Below are 21,592 nucleotides of genomic sequence, written 5' to 3'. Positions count from 1 at the left end.
GAGGGAGAGGAGCCGGGGTGGTGGACGGATGTTGAAAACCGAAGAGATAACGCAGGTGAGACGGATGCCTAATTTATGGAATAGTTCTCTTATGCTGATATGATGGAAACCGTGATTGCTGACGTAGATCAGCCGGGCATGATCAAATGCTCCAGCCGCTTTCGAACTTTGTTAATAAAAATCATTCGGTGATGTAAAACTTTTATACTGATTGAAACATCATTTAGAATTTATTTTAAAAAGTCTGTGAGCCTGATATGTAAATAAATGTTGATCACAAGGTTCCAAGACCATCATACACACTGTGAAAAATACTTAGTTAAGATAACCAACCAGACCATCTGATGAAGGAAGGTTTTTCTGTTTTCTTAACTATTTTTAATGCTAAGTCAACTGAAATGGGATAATTATTCAATGCTGCTTATCAAGTTGTTAAATCCAAATAAATGAAAGTACTTTTTAACTTATTTAGTTTCAGTTATAATATCAAACAACATACATCATCAACCTGTATACATTTCTTTGTTTGGTTTAATACAAAGAAAGATTTTTAAAAGAATGTTAGCAACTGACAATTCTGGGACATCATTGACTGCCTTAATGGAAAAAGTATTGTATCTTTTTATTCGGCTGAACAGGTTTTTGATATATTTTGAAGAATTCAGGAAAGCAAACAGTTCTGGCACCTATAGGGCACCTTTGACTACCATTGTCATTTTCTCTATGGTGGATTTAAAAGGTACAGTACACCCTCAAACCCAAAAAAGGGCTTTCTGAAGTCCACAGTCAACACAGCAGTCTACCAGTACATTTTAGAGCACTTCATGCTTCCTTCTGTTGACAAACTTTATAGAGATGCTGATTTCATTTTCCAGCAGGACTTGACACCTGTCCACTGCTAAAGGTACCAAAAGCTGGTTCATTGACCATGGTGGTACTGTGCTTGATTGGCCATCAAATCCGCTTGACATGAACCCCATAGAGATTATATAGGCAGGCAGAGCATTTCCAATTGGTCATGCAAAACATGCACGTTCATCTTTCCCAGTCGTCTGCCCTTGGTCATAGTGCTCAGCACGAACTCCACTGTGGAAAGCCAAGAGGGTCAAATACGTGCGAATTTTAACACCTCAACAACGCGTAGAGTAAGTGTTGTTTGCATGTAGAGTACGCATAGTCTACGCGTGGAAAATCGACGCGTACTCTACGCGCAAACAACACGTACTCTACGCGTTGTTGAAGTGTTAAAATTCGCACGTTTTAGACCCTATTGGCTTTCCATACTCCGCCCTCAATTCCAATAGATCCGTGAGGTGCAGCTGACTAGGTTTAAAACTACACGGCACATTACATATACATAGTTGGTCCAGCAGAAATTAACGTAGCCATGGTCGTACCATCCACGGAAAAATCTAATCCATTAAGAAACGGTAGTTTTATGGAAAGAATATTAATGGTCAAAATGGTTTGCAGCTGTTCTGGACTTGCCTACATTAAGTGTGGACACCGTGCACATATGCTTCTGCTGGCATGTTTCCTTTGGACTTTTGTATATTTGGTAAGTTAAGAACAAAATTGGTGATGTACACTTGTATAGGATACTGATTAAAACATATACGAATTTCTATGAAAATAACCGGTGGGTGTCTATGAGGGCTGGGTATCGAGTTCGATACTTTTTAGCCACCGACCGAATTGCCTCTAAACCATCGAGTATCGAAAATCATATTGTCATTCGATACCAAATTTCGACATGGGTGTCTATGAGGGCTGGGTATCGAGTTCGATACTTTTTAGCCACCGACCGAATTGCCTCTAAACCATCGAGTATCGAAAATCATATTGTCATTCGATACCAAATATCGACATACATACACAATTTGCGGCAAGTTAAATTCAATTAAATTAAATTCAAGTGAATTTATATAGCGCTTTTCACAATGTGCATTGTTCCAAAGCAGCTTTACAGGGGCAAACAGGAAAAACACAGCACAGTGCATTGTGTTTATAGAACAAGCAAGATCATTCTAATAAATAATATCAAATTAATAAATAAATAAATGCAGTCTCCCGGAAACTCTGACATATGAGGTTAACTTTTAACAAACATGTATTTATAGCTACTAATTAAGACAACGTTTCTGTGTGTGGCGATTTAGTCATGTAAACTGAGACCTGCTTAATTGTTTGGATTTCAATGGCTAATAAGCGATCCTAAAAATAGCAGAGCTATGGTATACACTGCATCCCAATTCGCCTATTTATGCTATGCACTAAAAGTACAGTGAATTATGGTAATCTGACACACCTTAACTCTAGTGTGTTTATTTCCTGTTCTATCAAATTTTGGTCAACCATACTTTTACTGATATTTAAGCATGGATGTGACTTAAATCACATGCTTTCATGTGGTGATTACACAGAAATGGGCAGGGCATCTGTTCAACAAGAAGATTCCCTGGAATAGCATGATAAATGTCAATGACATAGGATTCTGATTTATACTGTTATGGACATAAATCTGTCAATGATTAGACAAGGTTCTAATTGAGGTCAAATTATGTTTGTGATCTATTCTAGCAACAAAATATGTATTTAAGTGTTGAAAAAAAAATCTGTATTTTTTTCAAACATTTTGTGTTGTCCCACATTGTCAATGTGATTGAGAGTGTGGGATAGCATACTTTGGGTAATCTGGGTCTTCAAATGAGGGAAATGTGCATTTAGGGACTTCTTATATACATTGACAATGGATAATAAATGCCCTAATGAGAAATGGGTGTTAATGTGGACTACTGGAGGATATAACATTAGATGGATGATGGGTCTCTCTAATGTGCAATGAGTGTTTGTTCCCCTAGTAGCCCTAATTTGAATGGAGAATTTGAACAACTGAATAAATTATCTGTTAATGAAATTGTTACTTGCTGTTGATTAGATTTTTGTTGATTGTTAATACAAAGTTAAACAAATGTTAAACAATTTTAATAGAGTTTTAAATTGATCTAAATTAATTAACACAGTAGATTGTTAATCCTGTGTAAAGATATAAATATTGGAATAGCCTATGCATTTTCTTATTTAGATATCTGTACTTGAATAGCCTATGCATTTTCTTATTTAGATATCTGTGCTTGTCCTGTTTTAAAAATGCTTTTTTAAAAATGGTGATTTTGTGAGTGGCATGCATAAATTAATAGCTGTTTTATGTCTAATACATATTTCCCTTATTACTAAATGACCTGTCCCAGATTATCAAATCTAGGCAGAATTTTTTTGACACAAAAACACTCAAAGGTGTGGCTTGTCTCATCTGGGTATATCTACATTCTTTCTTCTAGTCTGGTTAAAAAACATCTTAGCGATTTCAGAAAAGTCTTATGTGTTGATTTTATGTGATGGATAGATATCGAAATAAATCGTAGAAGTCAAAATTGCAAAAATGTCCCAGATTACCCAAATTCACCCTATGTAGGTTACTGTTTTTTGTTTTATGTACATTTTATGCCGGGGCCTTATCAAACGATTTTGAAATCTTTTAGGAGTTTCAAAATGTGAGAGACCGCAAACATGCGGATATGAAATCCTAGATGTGTCTTGCTCATGTGTGGTGCGCCGTTGATTCATATTTGTTTTATTATGTAAAGGAGTTAGCTAACAATTTGGTGTAATTATAGGGCGAGGTTTTGCACCACTCCCTGTAATAATAGAAAACCAGGAACAAAACATTACCTCAAAAAAAACTATCAAAGCATTTATTCTTCTTATCAAACACTGTCTGTAAAGTGGATGATTTCCTACAGTGATGGGATTCATTTCTGAAACTGGCTTCTTCTCTCCAGAGCTCGGACAGAGACCGTGTTATGTCCTTAGTAGGAAGCAATGACGAGGCATAAGGAAATAATAATACTTTTATCAAATCAAATCAAGTAGCAGGAATCATGGGCGTAAATCTCATGAACAGTAGGGGGCGACAATACACAACATCTCTCAAGAGGAATTTTTGAAGGGGACACAAATAATACAGTCAAAATTGTACTAACTACGACACAAAGCGACAATATGCATTAGGTTCATAGGTTTATCATGCAGATTTGCAGTCGTATAATAACTGAACTGAGCTTTTTTCCATTTATATATTTTTGTTTCTGTTGTGCAGACAGGAAACAAATTAACATGACACTAAATGTTAACAATGAGTCACTTTTTAAACACTTGTTATCCTGATTAATACTGTAACATCGTCTGACAGAGTCATCGTTCATCGACCTTAATGAGTGGTTGTTATTTTCCCCTGTGCACTGCCTCCGCCAACAAACTTTGTTCATGTTCATGTACCCAAACAAACAGTCAGTAAGAGTGACAGACTGCGCAAAATAGATGCTGATAAAACGACCTTCTCCAACTGAATGAAAGCTTTGCACCTTTGTTGAAGGCTTAATATAGTGCCAACGTCACAAAATTGTAACAGGTATGTTCGCGGCTGTGTGTGACACAGGACCTGAATGGCAGGATCGGCTAATTGTGGCCGTTAATGTTCACATCATGCCGTGTTAGTTGCAGTGTGTGACGTCCTTTGTAACAACCTAAAGTGCTAAATGGGCGAGAATCCCATTAATAAATCCATTAAGTGAAGTCGTTTTTGTGATTTAAATTAGGAAAAACACACATAGGCCTTTTACAAATATATTGTCCTTATAACCACCATTATGTAAAAAGCATCTGCATAAAAAGCGCATTTTACAAAGTATAACAAAAACATTACAAAACAAGATGGTATCATTTTACGTTCAAAAACATCAGTAAAAATATATATATATATATAATCCCACAAACTAAACAACAAAGAAGACAATAAAGAAAGAACAAAATCACAATTTTCAATCCACCCATATTATTAAATTCAAAGCAATTAATATAAATTATATTTTCGAATAATTCTAATAAAATTCCAGCTTTTTAAAATTGGCTTTTGATAGCATTTTTGAATATTGTCCCAAATAACGATTAAATACTATAAACAGTGTGATTTAAAAATAATACATTTGGGAATACAAAACTTAGTATACAAAAGTAGGTTATTAATATTAATCTAAAAAAGTGTGTCCTCCTTTTTCACGGTTTCCATATTTCAATTTTTGTAAACGACATGTTAAATTCTAACACACTTTACTAATTGAACCGCAATTATTTCACTTTTTTCAAGAATTAAATTAAAATATGCTCTGAAAGAAAATAGGGCGTGTTTTCTGGAAATTAGATACAGAATTTACACACTATAGAAACTCTCCAGATAGATAAATATCACACACAATGAGTTTTATTGATTTTTGGAATAAACCGGAAACTTAAGAAAGGGGGTTATAATGTGTTTAAGCATTTGTTTGATAAAGAAAATATCTAAATTCTTTCTTAAAGCCTTGACATGGTTGAGAGTTAATATGAGTTTTAGAACATTTCTAACTTTTAAACTCTGTTGGCCCAAGAAAAATGCGATAAAAAAAACGGGAATGGGAAATATTCCATTGCTGACGTTACCAAATTCCAGTCGACTCGACAGCCCGATTGGTGTAGTGTCCGTCTTGCCTGCGCTGTTTTCATTCCTCCATTTACTGTAAGCGCCTGCTCTTTTATTCTTTTTAGGAGAGGCTAAGTGCATCTCAAACAAGCATAATTTCAAACAGACTACTACAAACAGAGTAGGCGCCTTGCGTAAGGGGAGGAGTGAAAACAGCGCGGGCAAGACAGACACTTCCCAGATCGCGCTGTGGAGTCGGCTGGAAGCGTAAGCAATGGAATAGGTCGCGTTCGCGTTTTTAATCGAATTTTCTTGGGCCAAGTGAGTTTAAAAATGAGAAATGTTCTAAAACTTATATTACAAATGCTCAACCATGTCAAGTCTGTAAGAAATAATTTCGATATTTTATTTGACAAACGAATGCTTAAACATATTAGAACCTCATATTTAGAGTTTCCAGTTTATCCCAAAATTCAAAGAAATGTATTAAAAAATTGAATGTGATATTTATCCTTCTGGGGAGTTCCTATATTGTGTAAATTGTGTAACTGCGTATTTTGTATTGTTTATATTTTTCTTTCATTCCTGGACAAAGTGCAAAACTGTGGTAAAATTAGAAAAATGTGTTAGAATTTAACATGTTTATAAAGAATTCAATATGTAAACTGTGAAAAAATAGGTAAAAGGGTTATTTATTAAAAACGTACTTTTGTTAGCTAAGAATGTTATTCCCAAATGATTTTTGCTAAATTACCCAATTTATAGTAAAAATTATTTTGGACAATTTTAAAAACGAGTCATATGCACATAATAAAATTCAGGAATTTTGGTAGACTTATTTGATAATATAAATTATATTTCTTATTTAGATTTTATTCAAATGGATTGAAATGTGTCCGTTTTTTATTTCTTTTTTGTCTTCTTTGTGGATGGTTTGTATTAGTTTTATTATTTGTCTTGTCTTAGGCCTTCTTAAAATTGATGTTTTTGAATTTAAACTGTATACTATGTTTTTGTTCAACTTAAATTCAAGCCATGTCGTCAAGCAAGTCGTTTGGTTTCAGAAAAGTGCTATTTAAATGTGCTGTAATTCAACTAATAAGTCAAATTGAAAGTAATGAGTAAAAGATAGGAGTAAAAGATAAGATTGTATGTATTACGGTACGAGTATTCGTACCGAACCGTCATGAGCTGTCCAAAGGAAAATTCCCAAATGAATTCCAAAATTCCTTTAAGGACAGAACCATTGTAGTTTAGACTTTGTAGTGAGCAGGGGATTTGCGTGCCATCATGAGACGTTTGGAATGCACTTGGTAAAGTAAGCGACGTCATTTCCTCATTATTTTCAGGTGGCATGTTCCTGTGACAACGAAGCATTATGTCTCTCAGCAGAAGTCGCGGTTTTAATGGCATAATTTAAGCATAAAACTGTTTGCAAATAAACATACATTTTATAATTTGAAAAGTTTTTAAAATATTATTTATAAAATATAAACACTTATATTTTCAAAAACTTTTCAAATTATAAAATATATTGTTTATTTGCAAACAGGTTAAAATAGGTTTTATGCTTAAATTATGCCAAACAGCGACAGTAAAACCCGAAAGGAGCCTGGCGCGAAGCGGAGTCAATGGTTCTCTTCGTTGGCAACTGAGTTGACCAATCAGAGGATTAAAATTAAAAATGTCCTTTTAATTTACACATTACATAAAACAATCAATAAAAAAGGCAGCAGTTCGTAAAGGCCATGTTTCCCAACATTTGGGTAATAGTCAACATTGAACCAAAACTTTGTCAGTGGTATGTCTGAAAAATTAATATTGAAACCTCTGTTTGAGGACAAGTCCATAAGTCTTTCCTGGAGACTGACTGGTCTGGATGCAGATAGCAACGAAAGGATTCCTTATCCAGTCAAGTGCAGTGTTCTTAACTTCAATGTCAGGGAAATATGTCTTGAACTCAGCGGAAAGTTTGTCCAAGTGTGTCTGTACTCTGTACTAGACATGTGCACGATTAATCACGTTTGCCATTCAATCATGCTTCTTCTGCAGTGCGTATTTGGAGTTCCTGCACAAGAGGGCCCTCTAGTTTTCGGATGCAGCAGCATTTTACTGTACTTCACTCACAAGTTGTGCATAAATCACGTGATATATATTTTCGGTTAATCGGGCAGATGTCTACTGTACTGTCTGTAGAATGCTCACTTTATCATCTCCATTATTAAAAGGGCAACTTGTTGAGGGAAAACTGCTGACATCTCCTGCGCAGATTCATTGTGTTAAGTACAGCAAGTTCAAGTTCATTTTGTTATAGATCACTTGATCAACAGTCACATGACTGACCAAAGTCCTGTACATATCAATTAAGATATAAGACTACCAAAAACAGCAATAGAAGTAAATAAATACAATAAAAAACAGTGGAAAAACTTCCATAATGGTAGCCTAGATCGAGTGAATACTTTTTTTACGAGATTTAAAAATTAGAAGAGAGGGGACCAGTCTGACCTCTAGTGGCAGATTGTTCCACAGCATAGGGCCAGCTACAGAAAAAGATCGTTCTCTTCTGCTTTTAAATCTGGAATGGGGAACCAAAAGGAGATTCAGGTTGCTGGAACGAAGTTTCTAGTGGGGGTGTAGGGATGCAACAGCTCCGACAAATAACTGGGGGCTTGGTTATGCAGGGACTTATAGATCCATAAACAAATTTTAAAAACAATTCGGTGTTAGATAGGCAGCCAGTGAAGGGCCTTCATAATAGGGGTGATGTGGTCATATTTTCGGCTTTTTGTAATGAATCTCGAAGCAGCATTCTGAACCAGTTGTAAACGGGTGATTTGTGACTGAGCAATTCCAAAATACTGTGAGTTGCAGTAGTCTAAGCGTGTAGTGATAAAAACGCATGAACACCCGTCTCTTACATAGAAGCATTTAAGAAGTGTTTGATTTTAGACAGCAAGCGGAGTTGATAGAAGCTTGAGGCAATTACAGTGGAGATATGCTTGTTGAGTTTAAGAGACCCATTGAAGTAGACCCCCAAATTACGCACACAAGAGATTCTAAAAGCGGATTAGCAGCCCAAATCAGGACTGGTGGCCTGAGAGTGAGCAGATCGACTATAATGAATCACCTCAGTTTTATCTTCATTTAACGTTAATTTTTTTGACCAAGCCAGATTTTGACCTCCTCTATGTGGCTTGGGGTTAAAAATGAAACTTTTCTGTTGTGTGGTAAAATTTGTATATGGCCCTTTAAGAGATTCCTTTCTCGTTCACATTATGTGGTGCGCTGACTTGTTGTGCGCATGTGTGGCTTCGCGAGAAAGAACGTGAAACCTTCTCTGTGTGTGATGCGTGTCATTGCGATCTGATGTTAGGTGCATAGGTGTAATTACGGATTACGTGGATCGGTTGTTCACGTGGCGAGTGAACCTCGTGGTGAGTGCTAGCGAGCATTTGGCCACTACCGTGTTTTGATTCATTTTATTTGCGTGTGTAGCGTATTTTTGTGCTTCTTTTGTTTAACTGAGGTTTATAACATAATTGAGTTAGCTGTTAGCACAGGAGCATCCATGCCTCTGACTGAGGTTGAGAGGATGCCGGGAATTTTGGGCGGGTGCCTGTCGCATCGGATCACGTACCTTAGCCACCGTGACAGTGTGGGAAGCTCTAGCCAGGCTCCGATGGACCGAGACAGGGGGACTAAGGTCACGATCTGCTTCATCGCCCCCCTTTGGAAGGAGATCGGTTCTGCTGGTTTACCTGCCTGGCGATGCAGGTCAATGCACAGTCTATTTGAGAGTGCTGAGGGGTGCAGTGTATGACCGACAGAAAGGGAACCTTGGTTCCCTGATGGAGGGAACGAGACGTTGTGTCGAACTGACAGATGGGGTTTTACTTGAGAAGTTATCAACCTCTGACTTCTGTGAAATTGTAACCATCCAGTGGATGGGTCCCAGAGCTTTGGAAAGTGGGAAGCCCCTGCCACCGGCCGTCACAGGCGGAGGCCTTGTTTCTCTGACAGAGAGAAGCGGCCCGGCACCGTAAGGCCCACTGGGGAAGCACTATTTCCTCACTGAGCAAACACATTACAGAGACCATTACCTAGCGTAAGGAGGAGTTTGGTGGAGACATCCAACATGGTCTCGCCGTCAGGGGAGAACTCATGTAAGGAATGTGTGGCATGAAGGAAGTACCGCATGGTGGAGGTCATGGATGGGAAGTTACTATGTCTGGAGCACTAGGTGCGGTTAGAGCTACGCTAGGTAATTCAGCTGATACCTGGCCTACGGAGGCAGGGCTGCTCTGCCCAGCCTGCCTGCACGAGGTGCTTAATGATGGATAGAATGCCTATTCCTCACCCAGTGGGGAAAGAAGGGAGGCAGAAATAGCATGTTGACCCGTCTAGGAGGGCACCGGTTCTACACCGAGGCTGTAGAACCATGTGAAGAGTTCGGCGTAGCCCAACCCACAGCTCTGCAAATATCTGCAAAGGTCTTGTTTAGGTGACAATTTAACTAATAAACATTATACTTGATCATGCCTAAATTGCCAGTCAGAATTGGTTACTACAATAGTGAGTTATTGTGTTGCTAAATTAAAAATATCAATTTTGACAAATAGTTGCAAGTTTTTAATGATATAATATTTAAATATTAACAATAAAGAAATATTAAATGGGATTTTGGTTGGGCGAAGGTGTGTGCAGTCTTCTGTCTTTTTTGTCCTTTGCTGATCACATGTCTGAAGAGAATGTTAGCAACCAACACTTCTGGGTCATCATTGACTGCTGTAGTGGAAAAAAAAAATCTTTGTATGCTGTTGAACACAAAATTATATATTTGGAAGAATTCAGGAAAACAAACAGTTCAGGCGCCTATAGGGCACCTTTGACTACCATAGTTATTTTTTCTTCTATGGTTGTCAATGATGTCCCAGAAATGTCAATTATTAACATTCTTCCAAATATCCTTCTTTGTGTTCAATAGAACAAAGCGGTTTATATAGATTTGTAACAACATGTAGGTGAGTAAATGATGTCAGAATTTCTTTTTTGGGTGAACTTTCCCTTTCAGAGAGAACAAAACATTGGTCAAGTAACTGGTCAAACCCAAACAGTCTCTGTGGAATCAATCATTTTAATTGCAGCATCACGTCATGGAATAAGACTTCAACACTGAATAAACAAACCTTAACCATTGTGACAGTGAACAACTATCAGCCATTAAAACAACTCTGAATCAAACAGAAAAAGCCAATGCTTCATTGATGATTTCAAGATCAGGGGACATTTTGAAAATATTAATAAAAATCTAACATTTTCATGAAAATTCGTCAATCTGCAAATTATAAGCATAATACCACTCTTGTGTTTTCTGTACTGCTGCCTTTTATAGGTTTTATGGAGATTGCCAATGATAAGAAGATATCTACCCCCCAGTCCTAAAGCTGCTCGACCAAATGCATCATCTGGAATATCAGCGTTTGACATGGGAATCAGTCAGGAGGAGTGGGATAGATTACAAAAGGCTTTTGACTGGCCTGGTCCAGATCATGAAATCACTCAACTGATTCTCACTACAAGTCCAGACTACACAACATTCTCTATTGTAAGACTCAATGACACTTACAAAATAGGCGATACGGTCCGTGTTACCATCACAGCTAGAGATCACAACAACAACTTGAAAACATATGGAGGTGACTTTTTCCAAGTAAAGCTATTCAACCTAAACTTAAAGGTATGTTTCTGACAACACTTCAGTCATTTTATATACATTTAAATTGTTAAACTGAAGCTTATCTGATGGTATTTTCAACTTGAAATATTCATGGGCGTCACGTTTTAGGCTAAAACTAATTTTAGCATGCTAAGAAAATTCCAATTGATCATGTCACCAGATTATATCGGTGAGAAGTTTTTGCAACCCTGTTTAAAACAGGTCATATTTCAATATATTTTTCAAAACAAAAGTAAAATCCCACACAAACATAATAAACCATAACCTAAAGTCTAGGCCTGGTCCTCTCTCGTCGTACACTCCTGTCGCTCGTCCTTTTATGCTTTCGATCTCCTCCGTGAGAGATTTGAGACCGGTGCCACGTACAAATGTCGTTCCCTTGTGGCTCTCGTCCTGCCTCGCTCGTTACAAAGTGTTCAATGTATTATCATCTATCCATTATCTACTTTTGTCTTTGGATGTTTCTCCGTCAGACTCGGGGCTCAAACTGGTAAGGTAAAATCCCCACCATCTCAATCTACACACAGTTTACAATATCCAACAACCTGTAAACTGTAATCCAGTAATGATGGTAGGCGTTCCATTTGCGGCACATGCTGAACACGTTTGACCAATCACAACAGACTACACCATCTGACCAATCTTATGCCACCAGGCTAATGGATAGGAGGGGATTAGACGGATGGATCACGAAAAGTATAATTTGAGAGTCAGTAGGGTAAGAATAACTGCCTATTATTACGACATAAATTGTTGCACACTCAATAAACCAAAGTAGGACCATAAAATCATGTGTTACTTACTCTTTTATATCCTTATGATTTTTAGCAGTACGATAAAACTCTATAATTGTGACACATACTATGTATTGTTTGCTATTTCTACAAATATACCCGTGCTTCTTATCACTGGATTTGTGGTCAAGGGTCTAGATGTGTTTTTCAGTAAAGAGAAAGACTTGTATGTTTAACATTCATTTATCTTGGAAGTTTGTGGACGTTTTGTGGTTACCATTTTACAGAGTGGTGCTTGTGTTTAGGCTGTGGAGGCTCAAAATAGGCTGTAGAGATAGGATTGCAATGTTTATTGCGAGACTATACACTCAAGGACAATAGATCTCCTGGAGCAATGTTATAAGAAAGCAGTACTTATACTCATGGGCGCCGTAAAAGGGTGGAAGGTTAGGACGATTCTAAGGGCCCAGGCTGATTTAGGGCCCAGAAGAGCAGGCCCCCTTTTTATATTCCTATTTGTAGGGGGCCCAGAAATTTTGGTTTCCATAGGGCCCAGAATTTCTGGCGGCACCCCTGCTTATACTGTAAAAGAATCACAGTGTACATTGAGTTTTCATGGTGTATTTAAACTGTAAAGAATATTTATACTATTTTATATCGTATAAAATTATTAACTCTATCTGTGTTCTTGAAGGCAAGTGTTTATGGAGAAGTTATTGATCATCGTAATGGAACATACACGGTTGATCTTCTGTTACCCTGGGAAGGACAAGGACAAGTGTCTGTACGTCTGATGTACTCTAGTGAACTTGTGTGGAGTCTTAATAAGTACTGGGAGACTTCATTCCCACGCAGCCACTATATCGGTTACTTTGAAGGACCAGGACCCAATGGAGTCAAGATAATTGAAAAAGTGGAGTGTAATCTGAAATGGGGCTCTCTTGGAAGTTGGAGTAAAGGCAACTGCTGCTGTGAATATAAAGATGAGAAAACAGAGACGGTGTGGCAGTGTGACAGACCAAAACAACTTTCCTGTGACCACTGGGTACAACATGAAAACGGAGCAATTGAAGTTCAGCTAACTGCTTTTGAGAGGCAACTTTGTTCAAGGTAAATGAAAACTCCTCCTCTAACCCTGAAACACATCTAACCCATATAACCACAAATTAAAAAATCTGACCAATACAATATTTTAAAATAGTTTTTATATTTTGTGCATTGTTTGAGCACAGTTTGGGTACAGGCTGTACTTTGCAAACTTTCATGTGGGTTGTTGGCTGCCCATACAACTGAGTAGAAGAAAGACTGAATGCAGCAGTGTTTACCGCCTTCTGTACTCTATTTAAAACAGGAAAAGTTGTTGTGTGATTGATTGTACAAGGGTCATTGACAAAAAAGGTTGGCAAGTTGAGAAAAACTAAATTATTTGAAAAACTGGGTTAAAAAGCATGCATCAGATAATTTTAAAATGTACTTGGTGTATTTATATGTGACTTCAGTGGTTCAATCTTCATTTTATGAATATTCTTTTGTGGGCAATAAAACAAAAACAACAGTTTTTAAGAATTTCCTGACTTATGCGCCCGTCTCCAACATCCATTAAAGTGAGGCATGCGTGTTGTCTTATGTCATGATTCTGCCTCATCATGTCATGTCTTTCTTGGTCTTGTAGCAGAATCATGGCAGGATCTCCTGTTTTATGTGGAGAGAGGCATTTTTGTCCCAATTGGCAATCCATATGCTCTCTTCGGTCTCGTCTCCTTTCCCGCCCTCTTGTCTCTTAATGACTGACAGCGGGTGTCTAACTCGTAACCAGTACTCGAGTTGAGGGGGGATGGCATCCCCCTTTGAAATAAAGATGGTCGAAATCATCAACCCTTCTAAAACGGCCATCCCCTGTTATTTTAGCAATGAATGTGTAAATATTAACATCATTTCAACATTAAGTTTTTGCGAATATTGAATAGGCTAAAATACTGTGGACGAGGGGAACGTGCACATATAATGACACAACAATTTGTTTTAAATTGATGTCACGTCAGTAAGCAACATAGCAGCGCAGGTGCTGGTGCCGGTGATTTCTGGACAGCTTGACCTGAGGGACTTCGGCTTTAAGAGGCCAAGAAGTAGCAATGAAGGCAAGTCAAGAGACAGGAATACTTTTGATATGTCACCAATGACGGAATCTCTGGACAGAGGCGAAAACAACACAGTAAATGATAGTTTGGAGCTTTTTTTTGTTAACTAACGGCAGCTAGCTAGCTAACGTCAGGTTAGACTTTACATTCACAAAGTTGACGTTAGATTTAGTTTCTGTTTCACCAGGAATATCTTACTGCAGGGCTTTCCACAGCACTTTACAGCAGTCGCTTAAGCAACACACGACAGCCTCCTTAACTAGCCTATTTTTTTATGAGCGTTATCCGCCATGTTACTCTGTCATGTCCGATCAGCGGCATCGGGTGTAATGTCATCACGCAATCTATCATCATTCGCCAAACATTCTACAACATATAAATGGCAAGTGCGAGGAAAGCCATTACAAGCCATTACTTTTCCTTGCATGAAATTAAAGACTAGCATTGAACTGATCAGTTATTAATTTTGCTTCCCCTTTTTTGTCTTTTCTTTGGTCATCCCAAGTTTAAAAAATATCAGGTAGTGCTTTCCATTTGTATTCCATTCCATTCCATTTTCTACCGCTTATCCGAACTACCTCGGGTCACGGGGAGCCTGTGCCTATCTCAGGGGTCATCGGGCATCAAGGCAGGATACACCCTGGATGGAGTGGCAACCCATCGCAGGGCTCCATTTGTATTATATGTATTATTTTCAGATTTTGTAAATGGTACATTTGTTTAATTCATTTGTGCACTTCAATTAAAATGGACTTGACTTGAGAGGATTCATGTTCATTTACAATGTTTTGTTTCAACATTTAATAGATGAATTCCCAAAAGCTTTATAGGTATCATGAGTATGAAGTTGCACTTGCGCCCAGTGGGAAACTGTGTCCTCTGTATTTACCTTAACTATATACAGTGGTAGCCATGCCAGCCTGGGGACCAACTCCAATTCTGAGGTGCCTTGGTCAAGATCAATAACAGGAGTATCTGATATGTAATATCTCAATAGCATGCATGTTGTTTTAGAGTAATATAATATAATAATTATCTTTGTGCTTAAACAATAATCAAAAGGGTACACCGTTGGTCTCCCACAATATGCGCTGTCATCAGCACAAATTATCTGTCCCTAAACGTTAAATCCAATTCACCATCCCTTCTGATATTTTTTTACTCAAGAAGCGCTCGTAACCCAACATGAAACTAGGAGTCTGTCTTTCTTATCAACATGTAATCAAACAGGTAATCAAAGGTTTAGTTAAGTTTTAAAAATAATTTGCCTGTGTTGAAGGGTCTTGCATGCAGTCAGTTGCATCCAGTGTGCATTTATGACACCCTTTGTTCAGTTTTTTTTTTGTAATTTCCAGACCTTGTTGTTTAACCCCCCTCTTCTTTATAGAAGAGATAAGGATGTGGTTTTAGAATGCTTGGTCTTTGACCGTAATGTCTGTGAATGTAGCGATACAAGATGAGTTAAAGAAACAAGAAGCATTGATGTAAAATAAAATACGATAAAAAATGAAATACGATAAAAAATATTTTAGTCAGGTTTTAAGTTTAAAAAGAACTTGCCTGTGTTGAAGTGTGATCCATGCAGTCAGTTGTTAAAATGTAAATGAAGTTCTAGCTTAGTTCTAACCTACATCCTCCCCACACAAACCCCTTCACCCCCAAACCAAGACCTAGCTGTGACCCTGGTTGTCTTTTACCTGGTGACAGGATGTGCTGTGGGTGATTTGTAAATTTGAAACAGATAAATTAAATGTGAACGTGGATAAGGTTTTTTCTAAGAGCGAGTTGGGAGAGAGACGATTTCTTCTCTCTCTGGTCTGCGTCATCGTTCCTACCATCCTGTTTCCTAGTTTGTGTTAATTAGCTTTCCTTGATTGTTTATCCCCTGCACCTGTTCCCTCTTGGTTCCTCTCCCTTTAAAACATCCTCGTGTTCATTGTCCTGTGCTGATTCATTGTGTATGTATGCCGTACGTCTTACCTAGCCTGCATGCTGTTCTTTGCACCCTGTTCCTGGTTCTCTGTTTAGTAAGTGTAGTCTTGTTATGTTCTAGTATTTGTTTTCTTAGTTTTAGTTAGTCAGAGTCCTGTTTTTGTTAGTTTATCAAGTCCTGTTTTCCCATTGTGGGTTTTGTTTTTCCTGTTTTGTGTTATAATAAATATCGTTGTTAAAACCCCTTCATACACCTCCTGTCTGCCTTGCAATTGGGTTCTTGCCACGAGTCCTGACAGTTTCATTCCCCACACCTGCCTAGAGTTACTTTACCAGTTGTTAGTCTCCCTATATAATGCCCTGGTGTTTGCTGTCCTTTGCTTGTTCGGACTGGTACTTACGGTCAAACTACGTGCTTGCTCTTTGTTTTTGCCGAGTCTAGTATTTACCTTGCCTGTTTGCTTCGTTGCCTTGTACCTTACCATATTAGACAGTGGCGGTTTTAGGCACGGGCGAACCGGGCAGCCGCCCGGGGCGCCAAATTTTCACGACACGTGGGGGGCGGCACAAGCACTTGAAAAAGAAAAATAATCCGCGCCGCAAAGCAGGTTTCTATTATGTATAATATAACTGTCTGTGTGGGGAATTGGCAAATCGCCGCCCCTGCTTGCTGTGAAGCGCAGAAGCTGTGTGAAAACTGTAAAGGGGAGGGGCTGATCCCCTGATGGACAGTTCACCTCTCCCAAATGGAGCGGACAAGGAGGGGGGCCCATTTAGTGGGCTAAAATCAGTCACACCTTGACTTTCTTCTAAATAACGCACATTTCATTCATAATTTTAAAGCACAGGCCTATTTTTCCACGTTTTTTTTCTGCATTGTGTGTGAAATGGCTAATAAAAAAAGTTAATCCAAAACGATTATGTGGAGGTGAAGTGGTTTAGTCTTGATTGTCGAGTGCCAGATCAACATGAAAGCGATGGAGAGAAAAAGGTTTAAGCCTTCAGGTGCCCAACATAAGAAAAAATCAAAGTAGAAGCGGAGAAAGGAGCAAAAGATAAAGGTATGTAACTACGTTCTCTCTGTATGATTACGGTGACGTTATCCATCATCAATGAAGGGCTAATGTTAATGGGTGGTAACGTTAACTCTTACGTTTGTTAGCCTTCTTGCTATGATGCTTATACAACAATAATTCGGTCTTAACTCAACAAACACGAGATCTAATTTCACCATAAGATTGTGCTTTGCAACAAAACTGTTACAAGTAAAGTTATTATTTATTTCCATCATTGGGGTTAATGTTGGGCCCTGTAATTAGCCAACGAAATTAACATATGTCTGGATGTGTTCAAAGGCAAACATTTGCTATAACTCTGATGCGTGACAAAGAATATAATTTGAGGCAGTAACCAAGGAGCTAATTGTTCCTCCCTTAGATTAGATTAATAAAGCGTCTAATGAGTCATGACAGACATTTGGCATGTAAGGGCATGTTTATTTAAATTTGCAATTCATAAGAGTTATACTGTAGCCTACTGTCTTTTGATGTCAATTTCAATTGCAAATTCATGGGCACTTCTAAAGTATTTTGGAGAATCCTCTGTCACTGGTCAGCCATCAAAAACCATCCTGCCTCCTTGAATTTTATCACTTTTATGCATGATAAGGATCTATCAGAGATCTACCCCAACTTTTGGACTGCTCTCAGGATTACACTTACTCTGCCAGTCACTGTGGCTCAAGCAGAGAGGAGCTTTTCAAAAGTTGATCAAGTCATACCTGAGGTCAACCATGTCTCAAGAACAGCTCACTGGCCTTCCTATCATCAGTATCAATAACTCAATAGGGGGCAGATTTCGTATGATGACATTATTGATGATTTTGCATTAAGGAAGGCCAGAAAGGTCAGGTTTTAGTTTGTGTTTTCTGTTCTTAGTGCAATAGTGTAATAATTAGATTTGCTTTTGTGTGATGAAGGATTTGTGCTATTTAGAATATTTTTTCTATATTTTATTTGTATATTATTCTTAATATTTTAATGTTGTTGTTCTCTGGTCGTGTTACATCATGATACATATGTACATCATGTACATATGTTGCAACATTTATGTACATAGAGTATATTTAAGTTCTGATAACTTATACTGATTTGTGCAGAATTGTGTTTTTAAAATGTTCTGTTGAAGGATTTGTGCAATTGAGAAATATAAGGTTCGTCTTACACTTATATAGTTATGGTAAAACATGGCTTTTTTTCTCTCGGATGGGTGGGAGTAGATGGGGGGGCACCCAGAGCGGATCTCGCCCGGGGAGTGATTCAATGTAGAACCGCCACTGATATTAGATAACCCTACCTAGAATGGACAACCTTTATCTATCATGTTGGTTTACCCTGGCGTGTCTACCTGGTACCCTGTTAGTATGTTGCGTCCTGTTTATTTTAGTCTGGTTCTTGTTTTTACCGTAAGTCTTAGTTTATTCTCTGCTATTGTTAGTGTTTTACCCCATCGTGGGTTTTTCTTTTATATCAATAAAGTCTTGTTTCTTGTACAAACGTGCCTGCACGTGGGTTCTTCCTCGTCACTTCCCTGTCGTGACCGCTTTGCTTTTAAGCAGCCATTTTTCCCACTAAATTGAGTGTGTTGCTGCATGTTCACATAGAAATGTGACATCAATGCATACCCTCTATAAAATACATTTTTGTGGTATTTGGTGTTTATAAATGATTGGTTTACAATGACCGTAGGGTGAGTAAATGATGACTGCATTTTCATTTTGAAGGTCAAGTATTCCTTTTAAGGTCTAACTTTTTGGAGGATGTGTTGACAAAAATGTAATATAATGTGTATATATAACTATGTCTTCAGAGGTGTATACATAATGAATCGTAAGGTTTTTGTTACCTTAGAATGAGCTATTTCTATCTACATGCACCGCAGGTCCCCAATTTACCATGTTGTTTCTACAGCGGCCCTAATTGGACAAACTGCTCTACAGAACGCAGTTTGTAAATACGTTATCTCCTTCCGATGTCTAAATGATTAAATTGAAATCTTTGCATGTATGTTTATGGCACTTACTGAAAAAGGTCACAAAATTAAAGTGTTCTACTGATATTTTCAACAGCTCAAAAATCAATTCGTCAAATCGACCCAGAAGAGCACATTTAATTTATTTTTATTTTCTACAGAAAATTATCAGATGTTGGTATTGCTGGAGACTCACACATCACAAGTGTCCTTCCCAACACTGCAGGCATTGGTATGTTCAGAGTGGACAAATATCATACATTTAAATCGCGTACAGAATAAGCATTTCATATTTTCTCACATCCTGTAAGAAAATGTGTTTTTCTTTGCTTTAGCGAAAACCCCAAGATGCAGATCAGGTCTGATCACACCAGTTCCTGCAGGATTCTATTTTCAAGATGTCTGGAAGTCTTTTGTATGCAACACTAGAAGCTTTAGTCCCCCACAAATGGCAGCTTGTCTTAAAAATAAGATTCTGTACATGTTGGGAGACTCTACCACAAGACAGTGGTTTGAGTTTTTTGAAAGCAGTGTGCCAGGCAAGTCATTTAAAAACGGATATTAAAAAGAGTTTTTGGTTTTGAATATGTGAATAATGGGGGTTAAAGGTGTTAGTTGATTACTGGGTTGTCTAAGAACTATACAGTTAGGTAAAAAAGCCACTTTAAGCAAAGTAACCCAACTTTATTGCATAGTCGTGTTTTGTAAGACTTGATATAATGTATAAATACTGCAATGAAGTAAGTTCCAAAGGTACAATGTGTCTTTTGAACATTCTGTTGACTATAAAGGGAATAATGGGAATTACTTGACATTTAGGTTCAAAAGGGACCCTCATAATAAAATATGTCTGTACATATTTAAATTGACCCAACATTTTATTATTTAGGTCTGAAAAGACTGGATATTCACACAAGTTTCAACACTGGACCCCTAATGGCGGTGGAGTTGACAAATAATATTATAATTCACTGGAGGACACATGGATTTCCATTGCGATTTCATAAAATGCCAGCCGCCGACCTGCATTATATCAGCAATGAAATTGATTATATAACCGGTGGACGTCATACAGTTGTTGTGTTCACAATCGCTGCCCACATGGCTTTTCATCCACTGACGTTTTTTGTGCATAAATTGGGCAAAATTCGTCAAGCGGTGGTTCGACTACTGAAGCGTGCACCAGAGACTACTATCATCATCAAGTCTGGAAACACTGGCATCTCAGTGGTACAGTATACTGACTTTAATGACTTTCAACTTTTGCTCTAGTTTCTAATTTAGATCTAGGACAAAAGACTGAGACAGGTTCCCCTAACCCCACTCCTGAACCTAACGTCACTGCCACGAAAGCAAATCGTACTAAAACCTCATAAAGTAGATCCAGCTTTCTGTTTTTATACATTTACATTTATGCATTTGGCAGACACTTTTATCCAAAGTGACTTATATTGCATTGACCTATACATTTATACTTAGGTATGAGCAATCCCTTGGGATCGAACCCACATCCTTGCGTTGTTAACACAATGCTCTTACCACTGAGCTACAGGAAAGCTTCATAAAATGCTTAATGTGTTTAGTTAGCACTTTATGTAGGTTTCGTTAAAGATGTGTCTTCTCTCACAGAACGATTTTGGACACGAGTGGTACAGGATGCAGATAAACAAAGCGTTAAGCGAGATGTTCAGTGATATTGATGGAGTGATCTACATGGACGTCTGGCAGATGACTTCGTGTCACTACACACATGAGGCCATTCACCCCGCCACCGTTATCGTCGGCAATGAGATTGATATGCTGCTGTCTTATGTCTGCCCATCATGACAAGGAGTGCAAAGTGAATTCTTTATTTACATGCATCACCTAAAGCGGTCAGGGGACTGTGATATATAATGTCTTTAAATGGTAAGAATGGCTCCGAACTGACATCTACACCAATGTACTTTACCACGAGTATTGATGCCTTTAAACACATATAATCCACTTTGATATTTAAATTTGTATCTGGTTTACAATCTCTATATTAAGTACAGTATGTACACCTGTACATTCTTTTGGATTTCTTTTGTTTTCTTTACAACTCCATGTGACACATTGACCCATGCTATTCGTCATGAATATTTAATATTTTAATATTTTAAATATCTAAGTAATCCTAATGTTAAAAAGTAACAACATTTTCAATTCATGTAAATAAAAAACAAGAAGCATTGTAATTTATTTATTTTATTTTACCACAGATATTCATTTTGCAAGTATTAATACAGCAATGGAAAAAATAAGGGTCCGCATTAAATGCAGTGTTTTTCCAAAATTACAAAAAAAACGTGTTATTTGCAATTTTTGAAGAAAATTTGAACGGCCTAAAAGATGCAATGTGTGCAATTGAATCCCTGATATTGTATTATAAGTACTTATGAATTATTAAATGGTCATATTCATATTTAAACAATTGTTAAGAAAACAATAAACTTGATTTTGAAATAAAAACGCATCT

General features: G+C 37.7%; 1 protein-coding gene across 2 annotated transcripts; it reads left to right on the top strand.

The window, feature by feature from the left end:
• Nucleotides 1-1,346: 1,346 nt before the first annotated feature.
• LOC130413361 (NXPE family member 3-like) lies at nt 1,347-21,578 on the top strand. Of its 2 annotated transcripts, XM_056738502.1 has the most exons (7): nt 1,347-1,558; nt 10,914-11,258; nt 12,687-13,102; nt 19,254-19,324; nt 19,428-19,631; nt 19,982-20,322; nt 20,722-21,578. In XM_056738502.1, exons 1-7 carry the CDS (start codon nt 1,388-1,390, stop codon nt 20,917-20,919), a joined length of 1,746 nt encoding a protein of 581 aa, XP_056594480.1. In that variant the 5' UTR covers nt 1,347-1,387; the 3' UTR covers nt 20,920-21,578. The 2 variants fall into 2 exon arrangements, with proteins under 2 accessions (XP_056594480.1, XP_056594481.1); XM_056738503.1 differs by lacking the exon at nt 1,347-1,558 and having other exon boundaries at nt 11,161-11,976.
• The last annotated feature ends 14 nt before the right edge of the window (nt 21,579-21,592 follow it).

Source organism: Triplophysa dalaica, chromosome 23, assembly GCF_015846415.1.
Source record: "Triplophysa dalaica isolate WHDGS20190420 chromosome 23, ASM1584641v1, whole genome shotgun sequence".
Taxonomy (NCBI): domain Eukaryota; kingdom Metazoa; phylum Chordata; class Actinopteri; order Cypriniformes; family Nemacheilidae; genus Triplophysa; species Triplophysa dalaica.
Note: the sequence above shows the minus strand (reverse complement) of the source record. Positions and strands in the feature narration are given on the sequence as shown.